This window comes from Apteryx mantelli, chromosome 1, assembly GCF_036417845.1.
Source record: "Apteryx mantelli isolate bAptMan1 chromosome 1, bAptMan1.hap1, whole genome shotgun sequence".
NCBI classification, from domain to species: Eukaryota; Metazoa; Chordata; class Aves; order Apterygiformes; family Apterygidae; genus Apteryx; species Apteryx mantelli.
In genome coordinates, this window is record NC_089978.1 from 135,839,811 (window position 1) to 135,865,999 (window position 26,189).

The 26,189-nt window shown below is 41.4% G+C and overlaps 1 protein-coding gene across 4 annotated transcripts in view; it reads right to left on the minus strand.

The window, feature by feature from the left end:
• Window positions 1-25,485, minus strand: part of LOC106497239 (ephrin type-B receptor 5) — a 100,038-nt gene extending 74,553 nt beyond the window's left edge. For all 4 annotated transcript variants that reach the window (XM_013958093.2, XM_013958094.2, XM_013958092.2 and 1 more), the window contains exons 1-2: window positions 25,022-25,485; window positions 8,809-9,027 (exon numbers count right to left, since the gene is read on the minus strand). In XM_013958093.2, the coding sequence (XP_013813547.1) occupies window positions 8,809-8,902 (94 nt within the window). In that variant the 5' untranslated portion in view covers window positions 8,903-9,027; window positions 25,022-25,485. The remainder of the gene's footprint in view (window positions 1-8,808; window positions 9,028-25,021) is intronic.
• Window positions 25,486-26,189: the final 704 nt, after the last annotated feature.

The window sequence follows — 26,189 nt, forward strand, 5'->3', positions numbered from 1 at the left end:
TTGCTCAGAATCAAGGATATGGAGATTAGATCAGACCCAGACTAGGACTGTCCATGATACTGCTAGAGACAACACTTTACCAGGTGACCTCAGAGCATCAGCCAAGCAATATTCCACCCTGGCTTAAAACTGAGGAATAATCAGGATATCTGAGCAATCTGGAGGCTTTAAAGAGATGAAATGATGAAAATCCTTCCTTGACTCCTATTTTAATCTTACATTTTTGAACAATGAGATTCCATTTTCTTAAGATTTCTATTTTAGTTCAAATCAGAAAAAAAAAAAGCTGATGAGAAATTCTCCCCTATTTTGCTTCCTAAATTATTCTACAAGATCTCGTACAGCAGTGAGTTAAATGGATTATTTACACTCTACCTTAAACACATTCAGAATTGACTACACTCTCATTTCACAATGAACCTGTTCTTTCAAATCAAAGAGGGACAAAAAAATGCCGAAGACTTATATTGGTACCATTCTATGGTCATGCCATGAACCAGTCTCTTGGACTTAACTGTACTATGATGTCAACACAAGGCTCAACTAGACAGAGGTTGGAAGTTACCACTGTAAGACCAGGCTGTCCAGGATAGACATGTTAATAATTTTCAGATTTTGGTTACACCATACTTTCAGCAAGACACATTAGTGCCTCTGTTTGCCTCTGTTATGGGCAGAATGTTTCCCTGGGTACGACATGATGACAATTTGTCCAAGGATGACTGATCCTGGGGCAACCTCTATGAAGGCAGAGACAGCCTACCAGCTTTCTGTATTGAAGAAAACTTGTCCTCAGCATCAGCCCACACTTCAGTGGAGCAGTGTAAGGGGAAAACATACAACCCATGGCTACACAAACTACAGCCACCTAGAAGAAAGCTGATCCTGAGAAGATGAAGAAAGAATCTCTTTATCTGTGGGATTAGAAGCTGGTGCTAACAATGACCAAATCGCTGGAAGGGAGGCTTAGAGATCATCTGGTCCAACACTCCTCTCAAAGCAAGGCCAAATTACAGTAGGTTGCTCAAGTCCTTGCCCATTTGAATTTTGAATATCTACAAGTACATATGTACATTGGAAGACAGGGTCTTTGCAAGGGGCACAAGGGTCAAAGGTAACTTTCAGAGAGCTTGCTTTGCTATGCAGCTGAATGCCCTGAGCAGCAAAATCCTCTGGCTTAAAAGAATGCCTGAAAAGAACTGAAATATTACTGGGCTTACTCTGCCTTGTACAACCATTCCTTGAGCGTGCACAAGGGGGAAGACTGAGCCTGCCCTCTAAGACAAAACATTCTCTGAGCTTGTGTGATAATATTGTTAGGGGTTGCCGAATCCAGGAGCCCAACAGAAGCAAGGCTGCTGCTGCTCCATACCCCCAGGTCCAACCAGTAGTGAGGCTGGGTGTATATTCTCAATAGGCACACACACAAACACCTGTATACAATACACACACAAACACATACAGTCAGCCAAATGGATCAGCATGGACAGAAACACTCACCAGTCATGCAAACACAAAGAGCACCAATGGCCTCATCATGTTTCCCTCTCTGGCTGATCAGGATGAAGGTCTGTTAGTAAGAAATACATATGCATTTATATACAATATGGATTCCTCCAGTAACTGGCCTTAGACTCTCAGTCTACCCAGTAGCTGGACCTTGGATTGTTTTGCTTCCAGTTGCAGAGAGATACACGTATACAAATGGGTCTCTCAGTCAACTCCCAGACCTTGCAGTCTACCCAGGAGTTGGCCTTGACTTCCTGGCCCCCTCAGTAGCTGACTCCTCCAACTGCCTCAGTAACAGACACACATACATACCAACAGTTCTCTCAGCTGACCCCCAGGACACCCAGTTTCCCTAGCAGCTGGCTTGAACCTCCTGGTCCCTCCAACAGCCAGCTCACAGACCCTCTGGTCTCTACCTAGCTTCCCAAGCCACTTATCCTGCTCACCAGCTTAGTCTGACTCGATACTTGCTAGCAATCACACACTGACATATGCACTCTCACTCGCTCCAGTTGCTGGCACCAGAGACACACAGGCCCTACATCTCAATGTCCAACTCCCATTGCTGGCACCTGATCTTCATCCATTCTTGTCTCCCCTGTTGCTGGCACCACAGACACATGAGCCCCTATGACTTGTGGTACGTCTCCAGTGGCAGACACTCAGACTTCCATGCACACACATAATACAGAGCACCCTCACCCAGAGGGCTGGAAAATGGCTAGGAAATGGAGTTTAATAAGACAGGACAGACTACACTGTTTGGGCACAATGCATTGCCAGTGACGGGCGAGTGAAGAGTTAACAGGACTGAAGTTTGTCAATTGATACGCAGAAGAACTGATAGCACAAGAGCTGACGTGCACAAAGCTGCTGAACAGAGGACTTAACAGGACTAAAGTCGTCTACCAACCGATATGCGCAAGGATTGATATGCGCAAGGCTGCAGAATGGCAGCATTAACAAGACTGAAGAGGTCTGCCACCTGGAATCTGCACGGACCCCCAGGGAGGGAAGAAGCAATACGGAGGTGTTGTGGTCTTGCCTCGCTAGCAGGGTCCTCCCAAGCAGACAAACAGACAGTCCTGTGATTGCGAAACTTGCTAAAAGTCAGCAAAAGCAGTGTTTGCCCAGAGCCCCAGCCGTATAAAAAGAGACTTGGGAGCTAGGAGAGTTTGAGCAGGGACGGGAACGTGACCTGATCATCCTCTCCGGCTGGACCGTGAGTATCCCCCCCCTCCCCTTTTCCTGGGACGCTGGGTTAAGGTAACTCCTCGAGGTTGAGAGCCCTCTCACTAGGAGAGTGAACAAGAAGGCTTTCAAGTAGGGATAAGCAGTCCTTCCCATTAATAACGCAGTAATCGACGGTTTCAGGTTATCCTTCCTAAATTAGTAATCGCATTATTTTAATGGATGTTACTAATCCAAGAACTTGTGCGAGGAAATAAACATCTTTTTTATTATTATTATATTACTGTCTCAGTCGTTGCTATCGAACCTTCATAGCATGACAGCGTGACAGCCAGACAAGCATACTGACCTGCAACCTGGTTACAGGCAACCGGCCCCTTTTATCCACTTATCCCCTTATTTTCCTGCCCTTGTTCCTCCCCAAACCACTTTGATCCCTCCCTTTCCCTGCCTATTGTTCATCCCCTAAACAACCCATAGAGAGTTTTAGACAATCCCCAAATGCTCTTCCCTGAATCCCATAAGTTCTGTAACCCTGTTGGCAGTAACTCCTCTCAGTCTGAAAGGTGCTCCAGAGAGGATTTCTCATTGACTCATCTTTATGAGTTTCATTCCCAGAAAATGTGACCTATCACTGTCCTGTGATAGCTCTGGGAGAATCCAGGTCACAGTGCTCATTCCTCTGATTCAGGTTCCCATGCCTGTCATTGGTTCTCTGTGCTCCTTTGAGTGCGTGGAGACAAGCCTTTTATCATATAACCTACCAAATATAATTATATAAATGCGGGCTATCACTTGGAGACAGAATACAGAGAAACCTTTGGGAAGCCTTAAACACACTAGAATTCTCCCAAAACTGAACAGCATCATGGTGAAATAAATAAATAAATCAATGCCTAGTGACATATGCAGTTGTAACAAATATTTTATTTTTCAAGAATGAGTTAATTAAACAAGTAAAAAACAAGCCAAAGTAGCTGTGTATAGTTCAAAATCCTCCCTCCCCTCCAAAAAATAAAAAAAAATATAGAGTATATTTACTCTATATAAAGATCGCTGTTTAATTATGTAACAAAATGTCTTTTTATAGTTCAGCTATGATCTGATATGACAAAACAAGCTTGAGGTATAAAATATGCCTCCTTATGCAAGAGAACATATACAAACCCAACCCACATGAGACAAATGAATCTGATTTAAAATAAAAGATAGATCTTTAAAATATTGCTAAGTCATTCCTGTAATGAATGTTCCTGCATCAGGTCTGTACTCACAGGCAATTAACAAGAAAGCAATTTGGAGGCAATGGGACATCTATTTAGTGAGTTCCATGAGGTATAATTTCTAACTATTTGCTATGTCAGAGCAAAATGCTGACGCTATCAGAACATCAAAGTTGTCATTGGCATGGAGAAATTATCACACTCCAATCAGGAGTTACATACCATCTGTCAAAGACAGTAATGTCAGCCAACTGGTTGAGGATATGGAATGGTACAGCTATTTGCAATGTAGCAGAGCTTTTAAGCTTTGTGAATTACTATCCATTTTTCTCTTTGCCTTCCCTATTCTTTTGTTAAAGCTCTTAGGAAACTGACAGGATTTAAGTGCTGCATTGATTCTTTTAAATCCTTCAGGAAATGCTGAGTTAAGGCAGGAGAAATCAGGAAATAACAAAATTTGATAATAAATGCTTAGTTTCAACTTTGCATATATAACCTAATTAAGTGATTACATACAACTTTTCTAGTAATACAACATATTTTCTTTCCCTGCTTAAGGGCTTCATTGTGCAAACACCCGCTATTAAGTCTAGAACTTACCCATCTGCGTAATTCCACTACTGTCAAACTGGTTGCTTCTGATGACCGTATGATGTGATTTTTAAAGTTTATTTATGTTTTTCTGCTTATTTTTTGCTTTATAAACAGCAAAAATGTCAGCTGGGGTCTGCCCGGTTTTACTGCAGCATATAGTCCCAGATGTTGCATACTTTAAGAATGTAAAACTTAACTGAGAAGCTTTTCCTTTACTCTGAAGCTTTAATTAGCTTTGAATATAAACAGTTTTAGTAGCATCCTGACTAGCCCTCTATTGTCCTCCAAGCAGTGAGAGCTATCCTGCAGCTCTTGAACAGTTTCATTATTGAGCTATGACATATACCTGGGAACAGTGATATCCTAGCACAGGAACTACCAAGTAATCTATTATGGGAGAAAACAAATCAAGTGCAGCTGCTGAGACAGACATCTGGAATAACCTGGACTCTTCTCCCCTTCCAAACAAGCTGTCCATCCAGCCCAGTCCCATCCATCTCCCACCTGTCTACTCCTGGAGGTTCCTCTACCCTGGGCTCTGCAAGCATGCAGCAAAGATTTTGGCATGAAGGGTAGCATCAGAAAAGAAGCCAGCAGAAAATAACAGAAAAACTTTGCTAGGATTTTAATAACTCATGTGAATCACAAGCAAGGGAAGTAAAAAGTTAATTTTATTTCTTTTTCCTTGAAGAAAAGTAATATACATTTCCAACTTTATTTGTATGTAACAAAACAAAAGGTAATGGCATGTTTGACTCTGAAGATTACCTTCAAGAAAAAAATACACAGTTTTCCTCCACTTTCCAAGCCAACTCCAGCAATCAAAAAATTATTTTCAGTCACCCAAGATGATCAACCAGTTAACAGAAGAGGTAGGGGAAAAATTAAAATAAAACTGTCTGACCTCACAACCTTTTCTCTGCATAATCCCCTTTGCCAAGGAGCCATTTTAATGGGAAAACGTGCTACTAAAGCAGCAGAATTATCCTTTCCACCGTATCTTCAACTTCCTGAAGATACTTAAAAAGGCTGTCCAGCCATTCTGCAGGTTGGACAGTTTGCTGTAAAACAACTGTAGTCACTTAGACATGCAGAACACATCATTACTTTGGCATATATTTAACGAGCTCAGCAAAATGAATTTGGCTTGTGTCTGCAACTGTAAACATTTATAAGTCAGTCAAACCAAAATCAATATTGCACAGGAGAATTTAATGCTGTGCCTTAATAAGAGGTATTTTATTAGCAAGCTATGACTTTTTTTCAGCTATTTTGCCTGTAGCCCTTCAGGCTTTCTTAAATTCTATGCTTCCCTATCTTTTACACTGAGTAAGGTTAACTTAGCAAAAATCTTTAATGACAAACTCTAAACAGTAATAACATATATATTTAGCTACTTACAGAAATTAAAATTCTGTGCCTTTCCTTCTGTGTTTTTCAAAAACAGGAAAACGTATCTTTTTACCCAGCATGTAGCTCAAAAATAATATCCCCCAAACTAAAACCTTAAAAACCCTTGAAGAAAGTCATAAACTTGGGCAATGCAGTTTTAGTGAGAAGTGCTGTGCAACATTGCTTCCTTTTATAAAGTCAAAATAACAAGGTTACCAATGTGTTCTGTTTCCAAAACAGTTTTACCTCATTCTTCCCATGCAGGTTTTTCTCTAGTCTAAAAATTTTACCTGGAAAATTTTGGATGACATGCTCATTCCTAGTGAAATCAGTGCATGCAAATACTAGATCTGTATCAAATCAGTTCAGCCTAATGATTCTTTTTTATGCATAAAAAAATCCCCCTAAACCCTAGGGTTCATTTTAAACTGCCTACAAGAACTTCCTTACTTCTGAGTCACAAAGGGGTTTAAACTCCCACTACGTCCTGTAAAAGGGTACTGCCTTCACCTCACTTAAAAAGTATTCTGCATAGGAAGTATTTTCTGTCTTTATAATGCATAGAAATATGCTTTGCAGATTTTCACTATTCCCCCCCACTGCACCTCCTTTCATTTCTTAACCATTTACATGAAAGTTTTACCAGTATTTTATCTAGTAGTTTTTCCACTTCTAGAAAATTAAAAAAAACCAAAAAACTTCAGTTTGAGAGAAAAAGTGATTTACATTCAGACTGTTCAAATCAAATTCAAATGCCTGTGAAACACTTGCAAGAAAAATTATCCTGACTGACTTTTCCCATTGAGTCAATCCTCTCCAGTCAGAGGTGAGATATATTATAGGCACCATCTAAGACTTCTAAGAAACCTCCCAGAAAACAAAGATCAAACTTGATATTCCTTATATTTTTTCAACTTAAATCTGAAATCTGAAGTTTCAAGCTTCTATTGTACAGAATCATGAATCAACAAAACCACCATTGGCCTATTTTCTCCCTTATGGGTAAGTCTGTAGCAAAGCTAAGCTTTTCACAAAATTATCAGCAGACTTCCTTTCCTTCTCCTAATGAAGAATTTTTCCTTGCCTTCTGACCACAACAAAAACACATCTCTCTGAAATGCAAATTAGATTTGGAGTGCTATCTTAGGACCATGCAGTACTGTCGCAGTGCAAGGATCTGACCCCCAAACCAATTCAGCAGCTCACAGGCACTTGTACCTTTTGCTTTGTAGGCAGAATTTCACTTTCCCATTCTAATTCAAGCGACTCAAGCATGCGATCTGTGAAGTTGTAACATGTAGTGTTCTTCAAATTCTTTCATCACTACAAACTTAAAGGAGTGATCACTGAATTTTGAAAATGTCAGTTTCTCCAGGAATTGATTTATTTTGTAGTTGGAGAGCATGGACATTTTCCTTCCTTTCTCTATCTCAGTTTCTCCATCAGTTACACTGAGGCATAAAAACACTTGCAGTATTTTGTAAAACCATTTAAAATTCTTCAATAAGTAGAGTTGCAGAGATTTAAGAATTTCAATTATAACCTTGCATGCTATACTCCCAATGAAATGACACAAACTAAAAGGCAGAAAAAAAAAAAATATAACACTTGCTTGTCCCCTGTTAACCAAGGGGCTACAATGATATCCACTTTCAGCAATTTCCATGAACCCAGGAAGCCTATGGCCTGAAGACTCTACAAGCAACCTCTTCCTCCATGATAAATCCTGAATGGCAAGGCCTGGTGACTCAGCCTTGGATCCCAGTACAGAGACATGCTTCCTTCCCCTTCTTGGGGCTTTTATTACCATTTCATAAGAAACACATAATAAATACATAACAAATCTCCTCCCATTGATTATCTTCTCTCCAACTGCCCCCCCCCCAACGCACACACACACATACACACACTCTATTCCCTTCCTATTAAGATAAGGGATGTTTTAACAGTGGTCTTTCCTCTCAATTATTGAAAATAAATAAATAAATAAAAAGATATTTTTTCTTTCCAATCTCTATCCTCTTTTTCTCCAGATCTCCCCACTCCCACTGTTCTCCTTTCCCTCCCTCCAGGTCTTTCCTTCTCTGACCCCCTCCGGTTCCTCCTCTTTCCTCCTCTCCTTTTCAGAGGCTTTCACGTATGAGAGATGAGCATTCATCACAAAGCAGTGCAGTTCAGTGAGCACATGTGGCTGCAAGGATATTTCTTGGAACAAACAAGAGGGTTGTTTACAATACCTCTACCGTTCTCTGATTCTCTCCCATACCTCCCCTCTTACCACTCCTGCACTCATTGCTCTCTGTCCTACTACCTGTTCTTCCTTCTCCCCTTTTCTTGGCCTCTCTTCTTCCCTGCCCATCTTTTCTCTACTCTGTCTTCATTATTCTCTCCCTCCTCTCCTCTGCTGGCTCAGCACAAACTGCCACTTCTTGTTCATGCAAAGCATTCCCTTCATATGGGGCAAGTGGTTCAGATGGCAGAGGCAAAAATTCCTGATTTCAGCCCACTGGATGCAACCGTGTAGAACAGCATAAACCTTCAGAGACTGTTTCACAAAACAAATGTGGTACAAGAACAGGAACACAAGTATCGATACATACAAAGCATAAAGAAGCACCTTATTGTCAGAAGCAAAAGGTTTATTCTCCAAGACTGTCTTACTTCTGAGATAGCCAGTATAAATGCTCATTAATGGGACAAGTTCTTCATATAAGCGGTTGCCTGTCCCACTAGAAATAATACTAATATCTTTCATATCTCATGAGACAGTGAGCAACCATTAAACAGAAAGACATTTCTTAAAGCCCATATAGACTAGTATAAGCATACTAGAGAATAAGTCTTTTTCTCTACAGAAGATGTTTGGAAAGTTGATACATTATATAAGATCTGCTCTTACCTTCCAGAGAGGTGACTAGATGAAAGAAGCAGACCATCCACAGGCAATCCATTCCTGCCACTCTTCTTGCACTGATGGCAGCATTAGAATCCATGAAGATTATCTGTGAATTCCACCATCTCCAAAAAGCACACCCCACTCCCTTCAAATGTTCACAGGCTGCTTGGGGTGTTTCAGTCCTTTCCCAAGTCAAAGCAGAGAGATCTTCACACAAAAGTGCTGGTTAAGACAGAAGGTGGAAACAGAAATCAGGTCACAATAACAGAATTGGCTGTTTTTATACAGCTGCCCCATCATTTACAACTTCTGAGCTACAGATGAAGAGAGAGTAGCACAGACCCAGTATGAATCATATTAGTGCTTTCCTACATGCCCCCACCTTGGCCTTCGGTCCCAATTATTTTGTACACTGCCAGTAAACACAGAGACATCCATGGCATCAGTGGCAATGGGGTTCCCCAGGTCAATGTTAAACTAACTCACAATATAAGCTGAATTCTTACTGAATGGCCTTTGAAGCTTTGGCAAAGTCCCTTGGAAGGTCTCCATTCCAAAACCCTTGTAGGCTTTCCAAATTCTGTCTCTCATAATTGTACTTTGCCTGTTCAGGACCCTTCAGCGCAGTATCCATGACAGGAGAGTTCTTGCCATTTATGGCAATACATATCTGCACTGCTGACATACTTCACCCTAGAAGTAACTGCTTTTCAGATGTAGGCTTTCATCCCTACAAATATCTGGCCGTATGACACTTTCAAAGCTGGACAGCATTATTTCCATAAATATGCTTACAGATAAGGAAGCAAATTATAGATGAGCATTTTTCAAGGCAGTCTGTATCACAGCCAGGAAAAGAACCCAAACCCAAATTTATTGTCTTAAGTAAAAAACAAATAAACAAAACAAAACAAAAACACTGTTAAGAACCTGACATCAAAGCCTGGCTTCACAGTCCCTGGAGAAGCATGGAGCTTAATCCAGCACTGGATTGGATCAACCCAGCACAATAATTTTGGTAAGCAAGGTATTTTTGGGCCCATCCACCCAGCTACCAGCCTGCCAGAGAAATACTATGGTAGTAAGTATGTTATGTGAAAAACAGTATGTTTTGTTTCTTTAGGTGATCTTTGTGCAGAGCATTATAAACACTTCAGGGATGCCAGTCGAGTGTAGCTAATGAGAAAGACAAATGTCTAAGGCAAGACAGAGAAGAAATGACTTAATAACTCGACTAATGTAGGGGAGGGAAGAGTTGTAATTAAACGAGGAGCTTCACTGCAGTGGCCTTGCTGTCTCTCCTCTACTGCCCCTAAAAAAGACCTAGAACACCAAGTACAGATGAACCAGGGGCACCCCTAACATCAGAAAATGACAAGGAAACTAAAGGGACATCAGGAAGAAGCAACAACTTTGATTCAGGAAAATGGTTTTTGAGGAGAGAGAAAAGGAAAATCAGTTAAGTATGACTGAGGAAAAACAAAGATTAAATGAGAGAATTGGAGGTAATACAGGTACTGCATTCTAGTTTAGGAAGGGTGTAAAAACCACATAAGAAATAAACACTGCAGAATGAAACTATGAAAAGGATAAAATTTCAGGCTTAATGATCAGAAAACCCTTCCTTACAGTGAGAACTATCAGAGTATAGAATAGTGTCCTCCAGGAAAAGGGCAGAAGACCTACTGCTTGAACAACTTCAACCTAGACTGGGTAATGTCTACACGAATACTCTACATAGAAAAGTAAATATTCAGCATGTGTGCTCCCAGTTGATTTTTACTACTATGAGCCTAAAAGCCCATTTTTAGGCTAGACAAATCCTGAGAGGCAGGCACTTATTTATTTTGAAGGCCAATAAATGCAGAAATAGAGGCCAAATCAACTGAAGAAAATTTAATTTCAGTCAATGGGACTTCATTCACTTATGTAAGGTTTGAAAACAACCCACAGTTCAGTGACTTTCTCAGTGACACCTAACATACCAGTGGCAGAGCAGGGAACAGAACCCATGTATGCTCTAGCTGCTGGATCTCAGTCCATCTTGAAATTGCTAAGTAATAGGAAATCAGATTGCTATCACAAGATAGATAAAACTATAAAACCCTATTACCAAGAAGCAGCCACAAAATCATTTCTGGCCCACAGGAAATCAGCTGTTCTCCTCCCCTCCCTACCTGCACATCCCTCTTAAAATGTCTGTTCAGTTTACCCTGCTGGGCCTTGTATCCCAGTGAGGTTGCACTGCACTTCATGTGGCAGCACTCACCCTTGGTCTGGATGAGACGAGAAAACTATTTCTCCCTTAAATAAATAGTGGCTAATCCAAAATGTCGAGTTTCTTTTAGCAGTTAAAAACATAAATGTCTGTCAGATATTTTTTATGTATATACATTTTTATTTATTTATATTGTTGCCTCTTCCTCTACCCAATGAAAAGTGCTGGCCATGAAGGGTAGAAGAGAACATTATGGAAGCATTTAGGGAAGAGCAGGAGGGAAACGCCAGCCTTTCTGAATTAAAGAGAGCCAAACCCCTGAATTGATAGCTACTGTCCTGCTCTTCCCCCCAGTACTTGATGCATGCAGGATTTGACCACACCCAAAGTCACTCATCTTTCACAGTCATGTACCAGCTGTGAATATTTCTTATGCTAACCCTTCCATAAGGGATTCAAAATCATCTCTGGGTATGTGGAATTCCACCAGTACCCTTGGCTAGTGGAAGGATCTCCAACACCTTAGAAGTTCTGAAAACCATACAGCATCTGAAAAGCATGGCACATGATAAATCTGAGAGGGATTTCCTCAGAACTGACTGCTTTTAGTTCTCTAGGTTTGCTTTGGACTCTTGAGACTGATCAAGAACAGTGATACCTTGATATACTCTATTATTTCTCTGCTGGCCTCAGGTTCTGCTGAATCTAAGCTTTAAAGAAAATACCTTGCTTTCTAATCCTTTTGATTGCACCCATAAATATTTAGATAGACCTTTGCTGCAGCACATTCTGATCTAGTATGCAGACAATCTGTAGCTACAGGTCCAAAAGCAATCCACACCGCTCCTATTCACCTCTGACAGACACCGCTTGCAGAACCTGACAATACCAAATAACTGTCAAATGCTGACCTGAATCATGCACCTATCTGGGTTCTGTGGGAGGAATTTAGGCAGGCCTTTGGGATGAAGAAAAGAGCAAAGATTGTTTGGGCACTGCACAAACCTTTCAGAGAAGAGATGAGGGCCTGACAGGTTCTTCCTCCTCAGCAAAGACATGCTGTCATTTCTTTGAGTTCTGTATTTCCCCATGAAAGTAGCAAAGCAGAAGAGAGGCAGCAGGAAGAACTGACAGTCTCATAGCCCACTATCACTATAGGAGACCTAAGATCAGCTCCATTATTCCATTCCCTAAAATCTGACAGTAGCTCCCAAGGGGTTATCATCCTGCATTCCTTTGTAGAAATCCTAACTCCAGGACTGGTCGAAGTATCTCATTCCCAGGAGACATGGAGGCAAATGGAAACAATGGGGCTGACAACACGACGAGGAAATCATCAATTCTTAAAAAAGAATTCCTGACAGCCTAGTAAAGAAGAACACTAGTTATATTTTGGGATATGAAGCCAATAGAATAACAGTTCTCATGCTCTTGTGCAAACTAATTTCAGAACATAAGAAATGCCCCGCACAGAACAGCGGTCTAACACAGTTTTCTGTGCCCAGCAATGGCAGAAAGAGATGATACCTGGATGGAGCTTGCAAGCCTGGCCACTCTGCAGTAAATTCACCCAGTACTCCTCCAGCAACCACAACCACAAGACTAGGGTTGCTTGAGCAACGAATTTATCTAATCCCTTTTTCTGAACTTGCTGATGCTCTTCTAGGTACACTTCTATGGCAACTGATTTCAAATGATCACTAATCCCGTGTAATGAAGTACTTCTATGTATTTTAAACTGATCTACTAGTAGAAGGTGAAATCCTAACAATGCCGAACTCTTTACTGTTCCCATTCTTCCAAACTATTCCAAGAACTTTTCCAAATCATCCTGTTTCCTTCCATGGGAGCAATATTGCTTTTCCCTTCATTGCTAACTGCGACCCCTCTAGGTCTATTTCACAGTAGAAATCATTACAGGGGTATAATTACAGCCTCCCTCTGCTATGCTTGATTCAACAAATCTCCTTCATATTTGTTATACTTCTTTCTCACACAAAGCATCTAGACGCAAAAGAAAGGCACCTCAAAACTCTTCAGGGTACAGAAAATGCTTTAAAAGACTTTACTGGCACAGTCTTGTCTTCTCTTCCACATTTTGCACCGTGACTCATAACAGCCTAGTATTATCTGTCAGTGAAGAGCATTAAAAAAGATAAATGAACACATCCTCTAGGAGAGTCAATAAGCTACTATGCCAATTAATTTGTGCTGTACATGGATTCATCATATTTAGGCAGAATAGAAAAAAGAAAAATGGGAGTTAATATTTCATCTGATTGATGATAAGCAGGGATCATGCTAATGTCATACATCAGGTCAGAGGCCCTTTCTAATTTTTTCTCCAGTTGTCTCCTACTATAATTGCTCTTTGCCACTGAAATGCCCTTGTAGCTCTGGGCCACTCGCCTCACTAAGCTAAATCTTATCTATCTAGCTCACAAGACTGTTGTGAAAAACTGTCATTCAATGCCTGTGCAACACTTTGAGCACAGACATAACACTGCCTAGCTCTTACACTTTCATTTGTAGAACATAATGACAGTAACTGCTATTCCTATCTTTCTACATCCTGAATAGAAAATGAACAGGGGGGAGAGCAACACACAATCTACTGATCAGTGTTTTAATATTATGGAGTTAACGTGATTTTCTTCAGAATTCATCATTGGGGCATATATAGCAGCACAGAGGAACATTTAATTCAATGCAAAAATTATTTCAACAGCTGCTATATATCCTTTTGTCTTCTGTTACTATTCAAGATTATTTTAAATGACTCCAAAATACTTTAAAAATATCTTGGAGGAGAGCAAAATTTGCAAAGACCTTTGCGGATAATTTTATGGTTAATGTAGTTTATTAATTTAATATGGAGAAATAAAATTAATTTAATATGGAGTTTTTCTAGTTGCTAAAGTATAACTAAACTTAAAGATATTCTTTTTTGACAGTGCAGTTCATGATAAATTTCCCCTAGCTTGTTTGGTCATTTGTTTATTACAGAATATCTGCAAAGGAAAATGGTTGTGTCTATGTCTTTTGGGATTCTTTAAAGTTTACAACAATCCAAAGGTTGGTTTTGAATACTCTCTAAAGAAAAGGATTTACTTTCTTGTTTACCATGGAAATAAAAGCACTCTGGAAGCTGGTCCTCCATGCTCTGACTATAAATTTCCTAGTAGGATCCAAGTGAAGAACTTCCACAGGCCTTAAGGGGAAGGGGTGCTTATTTTAATATTGTTTTATTAAGCCCTTGAGGCTCAGATCCACTCCATCCAAAAGGAGGTGCCCAAATTAGGAGAATAATTACTCTAAACAGTCTCTACAGCCAGTGGACTGAGCTGAATCATTTTCAGTAGATTCCTAAGATCTCCACTAAATAAAAAAGGGAGCTTTGGACAGCTAAACTCCCTCTCCAGGTGCCTCCGTAGGAGCTGCCTAAAGCTGTGTGGGGTAATTCTCAGTCTTTGTTTTCTAACCCACCCTATACAAAGAGAAGTGGCTACTTTAGCACTTAGTTAACCACACTACTTTCCTTTAAGTCCCTCTTCTCTGCCATGACTTGTACACTTGTCTAGACAAGCCTCACAGCTGGGACGGTGACCCCAGCTTATCTTTCTAACCAATACTCTTTCACTGTTGCCCTATGTGTCCTCAGACGCTCTCGACACCTTCCAAAAATGTTTCTGCCATGCCTAACAAGATGGACACTGACCTCTCAGTACTATTGCAATAAACATATCAAATAATGTTTGGGGTTTTTTATTAAAGATTCAAAAGCAGATCCTTTCTTCCACATGCTTATTAGGTATTTGAACTAAATGCATGTTAAGTACAGTAAAATGTATTTTGAAATTCCTAAATAAAATCTCTTCCCACCTGAGAGGATTTTACTTACCAGATAGTTTTTTATCATGATTCATGAGTTCCTCACATATTTTTTCCAAAGAAGTACTGGTAATCATATCAAAATTTTTAATATTAAAACCTGTCAAAAAAAACCCAGCCCTAGACCTTTGAACATGTTATGGAACAAAACATGTGAAGAAATTCATTGCTGTGCACATCATCCACCACTTGCCTGATAGAAAATGCCCTAAAATATAATAGGAATTGGACGGATACAGAAATTATTCCATTTGAATTTTTGTACAGTAAATAAAGGAGGCTGTCCAAAGAAAAGGGAGGAAAAGAACCAGTGGCTGCCCATTGCATTTATCTTCTTTGATGGAAAGAGTGGATAACAGCTGTACCTACTGGCTATGGCTTCCCTAGGCTCTTATAATCAACTTCACCCTAATGTATCTCAGGAAACTTCTCTCAATACAACAGTGCACAGGCGCTTGAAATGCAATTTTATCTAAGTGGAAATAAAAACGATGTTTTCAGCTTAAGGTGTGATTTATCTTTTGCACAGGTCAAAGCATATCTGCAGAAGGAGGGCACTGAGGCTAGAGAGAAAAAAAAATGGCTAATTTACAGCCTTTTGGACACAGCATTAAACCTTTCTCAGGCAGCATGTAAAAGGTTTTATTTTCAAAATTCTCAGCATAGACCTTTATGTTAAGGGGATCTGACTTAAATATTCCCGAGGCAGATCATATTATCAACTTCTAGGTGAAAAAAGTTGAATTTTGTGCTAGTGAAAATTCTTTGAAATTTGACATTTCCTTTTCCTGTACAACTGGCAAGAACTAAGTGTAAGCAAACACTGACATTTTTCACAGTAATTTTATAGTAACAATGCCTACAATTTATCATATGAACAAGTTTGAAAACACCAAGAAAAAATGTGTGTACTATCTTGGCATTAAAAAAGGGAAAGAAAATAAAACTTTTCCACAAACAATATTCAGACAAAGAAGTCTGATGTAAAGAGTACAACTCCCTGAAATCATGTTCTGATCTTTCCAGTGATGCTGATTTTGCTTCTTTTGTCACTGAAATTAATGTTTTATTACCTATCATACTCTGATTGCTGATGGATGGAAAATGATAAAGATAGCAAGCAGAGTATTTGTAATGGCAAGACAAGAAATGCCACAAATCAGACAAATAACCTTGAGGTCTGCTGTAGATGTCTGGGAGATCATCTGCAAATCTGCATGGACAAATCAAGTGGAGAGATGCAGAAGGGCCTTAAAAACACTGTCAAGAACCTGGAAAAGAAACCAAGGGCTTGAAAGATTCGGCAGGGGGAAGAGGGAGGAGGGATAAAAAGGTAAGATTCGGATTATGAAAGCTTACAAGCCTGTGAAGGGGAATATTTTATACTAATACATTCCACAGTTTCTCCTTTTAAATTAAGAATATAGCCTCACACGGCATGTCTGGAAATATATGAACCAAGATATATGCACATATACTTAAAAATACAATAGGGAAAAAAAATCTGAGAATATTTTTCTTTACTTAAACTGCTCTTTGTAGACAAAAGTTTGCAAAGCCCTTTAGTAAGGATTAAAATTTTTGTAAGCCTTACTTTTGAATGTCCTTTAAGATTCCAACAACATACAACACGCTAGAATGCTGAAAGGGAAACTAGGTGTTTTCCTGAAAGTTAAATTAGCTTCTCTCTGTAGAGCAAGCTGTAGTAAAGTAGATTCATTTAAAAAATATATACGTATGTATTTACTCTTCTATAAGAGTTTTACAGGAAGGAGTATTTACCATAAGCAGCAAGAGTGTGTTGTTTGTATTCACAGTATTCAAATGTACACAGTCCATTAGGAGCCAGTGTTAGCACCGGCAGCTGGCTAAAAGATAGTGTTGCTCTTGCATGGGGAGTCCCAGCATTTCGTAATTGCCTTTCATTCCAAGAGAGAAACTGAAATTTCAAAACGGACTACAGAAAAGACTGCTCTTTTTATAAAATTAAAGAGCTCTCCTTTCTGGCTCCAAGGAACCACTTGTGGGTTTTCAGAGAACCTGCTCTGTGATTTAAGAGTTAGATTTAATTACAACTGCTTTTTGCATTTTAATAAGCTTTATGTCCTTCTGCTGTCATATGGCTTGATTCTTGAAGTGCTGACTGCAAGCACTTGCAGATAGAGGCTGGTTTTATTTTTAAAACTATGCAATTATTAGCATTATTTATCATTGCTGTTTCGATTCATGTTAAGAGAAGCAAGCAGAATGCTTCTTTGTAAAACAGCAAGGCAGAATGCACTGAAGCATTATCTCTTCACTGACTTTGCTGTTACCCTGATCTTGACATATCAGTCTCACTGATTCCCTTAAATTTTGCTGACTGTACCAACAGGCTACGCAATACATAAGCATTACCTGCAGCATGTAAATTAGAGTGTTTGATGTGGAAATATATGCACAAAACTAGGAAGTTCTGAGGGAGGGAGAAAATAGCTCAAAGAAAAGTCCCATTGTGCAGCTAGCATCCTTACATGACCACTGCTTGCCAAGATGGGAATTCTGTCTGCTCTACCATTAGTAAGAGCCTCACATTCCCATTACATGCTAAGGCACTACAACTTAATCCTGCACTGCATGGAGATGTTCCACAGAACTGCACACCAGCACTAACTATAGTCTATCTATAACCATTTTTGGAGGAGGTGTATGGCATTGTGCAGCAATAACCAAACAGTGAGCTAACTCCTCTGTAGCAATCCCTCAGGGCACAGAGAGCCAGGGATTGTGAAACCAACCACTTATTCTGGGAAAACTGTGAGAAAATAGATGATTCCTTGAGGATTCCTCTCTCCAAGTCCAGTCTCAAAATTCAGAATCTTCATTTCCTCCCCTCATGGTACTTTGATCTCACTGTTCAAATAATTGAACTGAGCAGCAAGTACAGAGAATATGAGGGTCCTATTCAACTTCAAAAACATATTAATTTGTCCTATTTTCATTTATCTTTTAGCAATGACATCTATATATTTATTTAAAGGACTAAATTAACGATTCATGCTGGTTCACGGCTCAGACCAGACTCCCATATCTATTTAGACATTCAGACAATTAGACAATTGCCCAAAACTGGCTTTCATCTAAGAAGAGACAGTTGGGAGAGCAGAGAGGCAGAAATGGCAGCTTGACGAAGAGAAGCAAGATCAAGGTGGCAAAGAAAAGAGAGCTGACTTGAAAAGGAATGACTAGGTGTGACAAGTAGCTCAGCTGAGTGAAGCATCGTAGGGAGCCCATGTGTAGGGGAGACAGGTTAGAGTCCCACCAAAAATTTGAACTTGCCACTGGCAGAGCCTTCAGAGCATCGAAGTGCATTCTCAGGTCCTTCCCTCCCATTCCTCCTCCATCCCACATTTCCAGCTCATTGTCTCCACCCACAGGAAATGAGAGCATTATGGGCTACTAATAGTTAGGGAGAATAACAGAACAAGTCTTAAGAGGAAGAGGGAAGACCAAGTGGGTTAAGATAAAAATAGGTATTTCAGGTTTGTAACATCTCTTTCTGATGCATGCTCATATTATTTTTAGTGCCAGGGATGAATACAATAAGGTATAAGTCTCAGAGCTCACCCTGCCTCCTCTGTGTCTCAAAGGCTCATTTCACTGTGGATGCTGGAGCTCACTGCTCTTGTTACAGGCACATCCAACTTCAAGTGGCATACACCACTTCCTCTCCCTGGTTACCAGTCTTGGATTGCTACAAAGCATATCCAAGATAGATCTGCTGTCAGGATGGTAGTCCCTCCCCCTACTTGCTGGGAATAATAGGACCTAAAAGAGGGGGAAGGGCATCTTTATTTAGATGACATCTGGCCTACAGTCCTCAGTCAACTGCAGGATTTGTTCCCTGTGTATTCCTTAGAGCTTTTCTAGTCATATTTTTAAACAACACAAGCAACCGGGGTTCCAACACTTCCTCTGGGCTACCTTCTACAATCTCCTTAGACCCTCACTGGAAAAAAAAAAAAAAAATCCTCAATATTGAACCTGAAATCATCTGCTTTGGGCAATTTCAGCTAGTTCTATTACTTTAACCAGACTGCCTAGGATGCCATAAATAGCCTCCCAGGTACTGCAGATACTCTGCAGCAATGCCTTTTCAGTCATCGTTAAGCTAATACCTGCAGCTCTCTTAATAACATGTCATAAATTCCCTACAGTCTCCTAATCACTTCTGGTGCTCTTCACTGAGGTCCCAATTCATCACTGTCCCTGACACTGAAGCCCACACGGTCAAATACAAATACTCCAGGTGCTTTCGCATTAATGCCACAGAGAGAGGGACTGTCTGATTTCAATACCATAATTCAGAAGCAAGAGAATTAAAAAAATAGCAGAAAACACTAGACTAACCTGCTATGATCTGGGAAAGAAAGCAAAGCCTTTTAAAGAGAATCATTTAAAAACTCATTTTAAAGGAACTTTCTGAGGTTTTAGGCCAAGTTCCCTCTTTCCGCTGTGGCTTCTATGCCCACAGCTGTTTATAACACTATTAGACAGGATGATGTTATGGACTGGCATACAGTCAGTCAGGAGAAGCATGAGAGGTGCAACAGTGTTTCCATTCTGATCTTTTAAATTAGAGATGTCTAGTAGGTGACATTTTACCAAAGATGGGAACACTTGCTCTAGTTTAATTCTTTCTATTAAAAGAATAAAAGTTTTCATTTTTTACTCTGTTTTCAAAGACTAATTTGTTTTCTTTACCTCCCCCTCTTTTTTGGTAATTAATCCAAGAGTCAAAATAAAATAAAAAAAAATCTATTTGGGAAACAGTTTTTTAAATCATTCTCTCCAAGGGATAGTATCTAGTCACTGACTTGATTTCCTGAGTTGCAGAAACCTGCAGTTCTCTCTGAGACCATGCAGAGCCACTTCCACTTCAACACAGAAAAAATTATCCATGGGAAACATACAATTGCCAAGGTGATTCTTCAAGTCAACATTAGGAGGACTTTTGATTGAAACAAGGTGCACAGGTCATGCATCATTCCCATTACTTCACCACTTGCCTTTCTGGTGCACAGCCTGGAGCCCTGAGCAAAAAGGTGCTATACTAAGACACCAAAAGCAAACTAATTACGTTTCAGCATCTAACTCCACCTCTGTGTCCCTGCAGAACACAACACCAAGACAAATGCAAATTATGGAAAACTCCTTTTCAAGCCTCTAACTGCTAGTATATACATGGGTCAGCACAGTTTCTTCTGCCTCTCAAATTCTCAACATGCCTTACTGCAACTTTACAATTTCTAACACAGAAGACTGCTCAGTGAGGTACTGAAGGAAGAGAAGGCCACAGAGATCCTGTCTCTACCAGTAATTAAATGAATACTTCCCAGCAGAACTATTCCATTTCTGACACCATAATGATGGCAGTGATAACTGTGGATATTGTGGCCCCTTTATGAACAACATATGTTCCAAATAAGATTAGCAAACTAACTGAAAAGTGAAAATGCAAGTACATGTTTGCATTCCCATTGCTGCTGCCAACAGCTCAAAGCATACTGACATTAGCATGGGAAGGGACAATTTGGGAGACAACTGCAGGCAAGCAGCACAATCCAGGTGTGCTTCCAGCAGCAATTCTTCTTCCTGGCTTAGAGTTAAGAAGGAGTAATTTAAAACAGCTTCCCTGGTTCAGAAAGTATTTCTGATCCTGCTTACTGAGATCAAATTGGTCCTAGCAATGAGTAAAACTCAACATTTAGAAGTTCAATTTTGATAAACATTCCAAAGTTTCGATTGCCAAACTAAAACTTGCCCAGAAATCTCTTCGTGATAATACCCCCTCTCTTGTGAAACTCCATCCTTTCCTAAAGAATAGTTTGGAAGAATAGAAGTTCTGCCAAGGAATCCTGCTTCCAGTTGTAGACATCCTTAGGATCTGAGGGAACCTGTGGTAAGCCTGACACAAAGGGCCCCCACACAGGCTTCTGTATTCCACATAGTGCCTCTGAAGTGATCAGCTGGGCCAAACAGGTTCATATCATGTGGGTGGCCTGTGGTAAGTGGGAGAAAGATCAGGTCATTCAGGGAGCTTTGAAAGCCTTGCAATAACTTGGAGGAACATCAATACACCACATTTCACCTTGCAAAATCAAAAGCTTGTTAAAACAGAAATAAGTAAGAAAGAGTTAGTAGTCCTCAATCTATAGCTTATAGCATGTAATTACATGATTTACACACATGAAATATTTTTCAGAGACATGGCACAGAGAAAAACTGCACTTAGAAACTGCTGAATCAGCAGAGGATTCATTTACATGGCAAGCTTGGGGAGGGAGAAAAAAAAAAAAAAGACTGTCTGGAAATGAAGTGTTGTGTCTTTCCATATACAGGTCTGGGCAGGTGAGAATTTCCATCCTCAAGTGAACTAAGACCTTAAGGACCTATGTGTCATATGTAAAGCTACATTTTGCAGACAGTGGTATGTTCTCAGTCTGCCCGGCATCTTCTCTACTCCCAGGAGAGCACTTTTATTCTCCTCTTTAACTGTGTATATGTGCGTGTGCATGCATGTGTGTGTGAGTGTGCATGAATCGTTTGATCAGAAATTTCCTTGACAAGCAAGCCCTGAGCATCAGAATGTACAAGGGCCTCTGGAGGCCTAGAAAATTGAAACCGGTGCCTGGAAAAAGTTGAATTACAAAGCTGCTTCTTTTCTCAGAAGTGATCTCTAAAAGAGTCCTCAGATAGCACCTCCCTGATAGGAGGAGCCTGCTCCATGTTGACTTTTTAGAGACAAGACAGCACTTTCCATAAAAAAAGCACTGTATCAGTATCTTTACAAAATATATTTGCCTTTTTAACACCACATGTATTAATAGTGCACTTAAAATAAAATGCTATTCCCAGAGGCAAAGGAATATTTCTTGAAAGTGCAATCCATGCTTCTGACAAGAAAGCATGGGTTCACTTCTCTTTGTTAAACATACAACTTCTGATATTAATCAAATGCAAGAACAGTGACCACATAAAATGGCAGATTTGCTCTTCATGTGTCAGAGCACAGTGGCTGACATAAGTAATTAAGGACTTTTTTCCCCCTCTTTTGGGGTCTGTTTCCATTGCACAGTTTACACCACCCAAGAGACAGTTTTTTGCTTGTACAACATCAACAGAATTACTTACTAAACTCCTGTAAGTTAGACTTGTACACATCCACTGAAGTCCATGAGGTTATGCAGTTGCCAAACAGAGCAAATACAGAGAGAAGAGGGATGTCTGGCCCAAGACTTGACATGCAGAAACTTAATGGTAAGGTTTCAAGAACTGGAAAACTGCTGAATTTGTGGAGTCACTCATTAGAAAAAGTATGTTCTTAACTGTATTGCTGTAAGGTGATATAAAACTTCCTGACAAAATACAGATTTTCTTTTTTTTAAACAGCAAGGTACAATAGTAGCATGATATTAAAGCAGATTTTTTAAAAAATAGAGGAAATAAAGGCAAAATTGATGAGGCAGGCTCATCAATTTCCTCCTCAAGCTTCTCTTTAGTCAGCTTTTCTCTTCATAGAAAATACTCTTTCAGTGTTTTGAAAAAAATCATTACATGTTTATGAGAGGGGGCACCCAATCTGGAGAGTTCTTAATAAACACTTTTCTACAATATCACCCTTTTTTGGTCTGTGTGGCAAGAGTGTGTTGTAAAGATCAAGCTTCACCATACATACCAACTTCTGCACCTTGCATCTTCTATTGTTTGTGTGTGCAGTAAACATATACATTGGACTCAATATGGCCACAGAAAGGAGAAATTAAAATAAGTTGTGCAACCTAAACTGTGCAATAATAGTACTTTTGCACTCATTTGCAAGGACTTTAAGAGAAGTTTCCCCATGGGGGCTGCAGAGGGATGATGTACGCATAACAAGGAAGAGCACATTTTAGGGGGAGCAGACAAGTAGAGGGAAGTATTCATGAGGCCAGAGGAAAAGCATGCATAAATCTCCTAACAATGCAGGTAGCCAGGAAAGACAAACTGGCCACGGAGGGACTCTCTTTTGATGGAGGCAAACAAGGTAAGGGGAGAGAAACTGTAAGGATCCCTACATGATTCTGTGCACATGCAGTGTCTCAAAGAAGGAGCAGACATCTGCACATGGGCACAAAGACAAAAGTCCATAACAAAGCTGTACAGGCATAAAGAAGATTATCCTCAACACAATGAGGGAACAGGTTTCTTTGTCAGACACATGCTGGCAGCTTGTGGGGGCAAGGCATGCTGGAGGATAAGCAGCTGTCTTCTTGGGGCCACCAGCTGCTTTTCCCCCAGAAGCATGTCACCGGTCAGCCTGTAAGCCAAAGATGGTAGGTGAGGACAGTGGCAGCCCTGGGCAAAAGAAATAAGGGGAGCTATGCCTCCTCCACTCCCCTCCAAAAACAGTCTCTATAAATCCAAGCTGTTTGTGCCACACATAACAGCTTGGAAGAGCTGCGAGCTTCAGAATAAAGCAAGAACATAAGTTTTTCTCTGCAGGGTTTTAGTGCTCAAATTAAAGAGGACACAATCCTGCTTGATTACAAGCTCTAATGCCTAGCAAAAAAAAAGCAACAGTCTTCCCTAGTATCAAAACACATGGCCATATCTGCAGTTCTGTGTAGCTCAGTGTTAACAAATGTTAACAAATAGGAGGAAACTCAAGAAACAGCACGAAAGAATGTTTAGAGGCTAGAGGGGCCGGGTAATACATGACAAAGAATTAAAAACTGCACATGTCTAACTTGGCTAAGAGTGCACATGTGCAAAAGGCAGTAGAGGAAAGGATGCAATCACCTGCAGTTATCTGAGGCTTGCCAAAAGCTTAGCAAAATGAATTAAGGTGGCACAAGGGGTTGAATTTAGGGATCAAACTTCAAAGAAAAACAGGTTTTTTTTTTCAGGACAGAGATCAGGTAACTTCTAACAAAAAGGATTATTAGATTGTGGACTACCTCCCTTCTTCCTGCCCCCAAAGGAACCTCAGCACTGGAATGATTTCAAACTAGTAGTTTTAGTGTGGCTCAGGGGCAGGTGGATCAGCTATGATGGAACACAGGTGCAGCCATGTCCAGTTTCCATGCTTCTGGTAAGGATCGATGTAAGAAAAAGGAGGAAGGGAGCCTCCCTTGCTCAACCCAGCTGAGGCAGCAAATCTGTCTCTGTAACAGATGTGACTGGTAGTTCCCACTGTCTTGACTTTGTTGTTTCCGTTTGCCCTCTCAACTCTCTCCTTCCTGATCAATCTGCATAACTTTATATGACAGATAGTATGATTTGGAGAATCATCCTTCATTGACCTTGGGAGATTTGCTTCACCATCTTTACTCTCTTTATTTCTAGAACTTGTGGGGGAAGCAGGTGAAATTCACTTTTATCCCCAACTAAGTGAGTGTGGTATTAGCAAGGGAGAATTCAGAGTAAGTGAAATCATCTCAGTGAATCCATGAAAGGCAAAGCTAAAATTACCCATTGCAACAATCCCTCCCACATTCACAGATTTATTTAGCATTAGTAGTAGTAACTTTTACCACCTCCTTGAAAATAGGTTAGCATGGCTTTTTCTCTGGCATAAACACTCATACAGTCTTCTGTCCCCCACAAAAGCATTAAACAACCCTGCCCATAGAAAGGGCCACAGAGCATTCCTGCTATCATTCCACCAAGATCAGGGAACAGTATACACCACAGTACACATCTACCCCTGCCTCCTCATTTCAGGGAATGAAAAGGCAGCATTTAACTATTGCTCCTAAAGGAGTCAGAGAGAGATAGAAAAACGTAAAAGAGAAGACCAAACGAGCTATGCATGCGTGAACAGTGTCTGCTTTTGATAGCAATTTCCACGAGCAGCAAGCCATGACCTGATTTCATACAGCTCTTCTCCCATTGCACATACACAGCATGACAGGAGAAGTGGGCTGGGGAGGATCTCCCTGGGCGCTCCAAGCCCCAGTAACACAGATTTTAAACAGCACAGACACCGGTAACGGGGGGAGGGGAGGGACGACAAAAAACCAAAAAGCAAAAAACCCCCACAATTTCCACAATGTTAGGAGTTTTAATTCTGTTCAGAAGTAATACCTGGTTTGCTCTCTCTCTCCCCTTCTAGGGCGGTAGAGCCCCGAGGATATCCTGGATGATGGCTCTTCTCCTCAGAACTCTTCGGCCGGGCTCACAGTGCCCTCGCCCGCCGCAATACCTTTTGCTGGGCTCCAGCAGCACCCCCTTCTCTTCCCTGTGTTGCTCAGCTTTGGCAGTAACCCTTCCCGCTAGAGCCGTGCCGCGCTGCCTCCCGGCATCAGAAAAGTTGGACAAAGACCATGTTCGCCGTGTGAGCTACACCATCCCGGGTGCCCCGCGCCGGTCCCCTCGCTCGGCGCTCGCTGCGGCTTTGTCCCCGGGCGCTGGGCACGGCTGCGGGGCTGAGGCTCCCGCTCCCCACCCGCGGTCCTTTAGAGACGGCTTTCGCGGAGGCTGAGGTGTGAGAGCAGCCCTAATCCTTGAGCTCCTCTCCAGCCCCTTCTTCGGGATCGCTTTTCCCCTCCTCTCCTCTCCTCCCCTCTCCACCCCTCCGCTCAGTAGAATCAGCCGCTCTCCCTTTCTTCGGGCTCCTCTCTCTCGCCGCGCCCCTCCTCCCCTCGCTGGGCTCCCCCCACGACCTGTGCAGAGGCCTAGGCCAGCGCAGCATGCGAGGAGAAGAGGGGGAGCCTGTGCGACTGCGAGACTCCGCACTCGGGGGGAGGGGGTGTCACTCCGGTGCTGGGGTCACCCCCCTCCCCGGTCCCCGGCGCCCCCCTCCTGGTCCCGGCAGCGGCGGCTCGCGGGGCGGAGCCGGGTGCCGAACCGCCCCCGTCCTACGCCCTCTCCGCCGGGCGGGCTCCGCCGTCGATTCATGCCTCTGCCACTCCCGCTGCCTCCCGCTGCTCCCACCCCAACGTCTTCCCGTGGGGGAGCCCCCGACGGGACTGCCCTCGCCGCAGTGTCCGAGCTGCCGGCCCGGACTGGGCCCCCATGCTGCTGTGGTGCGGTTTTGGTGGGGACTCCGATGAGCACGCAAGGGTGTAGCTGTAGCACTGGCAGGCGTGCCCATGCTGCCTCACCTGACTGCCGGGAGCCTGCAAGGAGTTTCAGTGCTCTAGTCCGGGAGTAACTGCACGGACTAGTGATCTTCGGCAGGTCTCTAGTGTCACTGCTGACATCCATGCTGCCGTATAGCATCTGCTATTGCTCTGCAGCAACCTAGACTAAA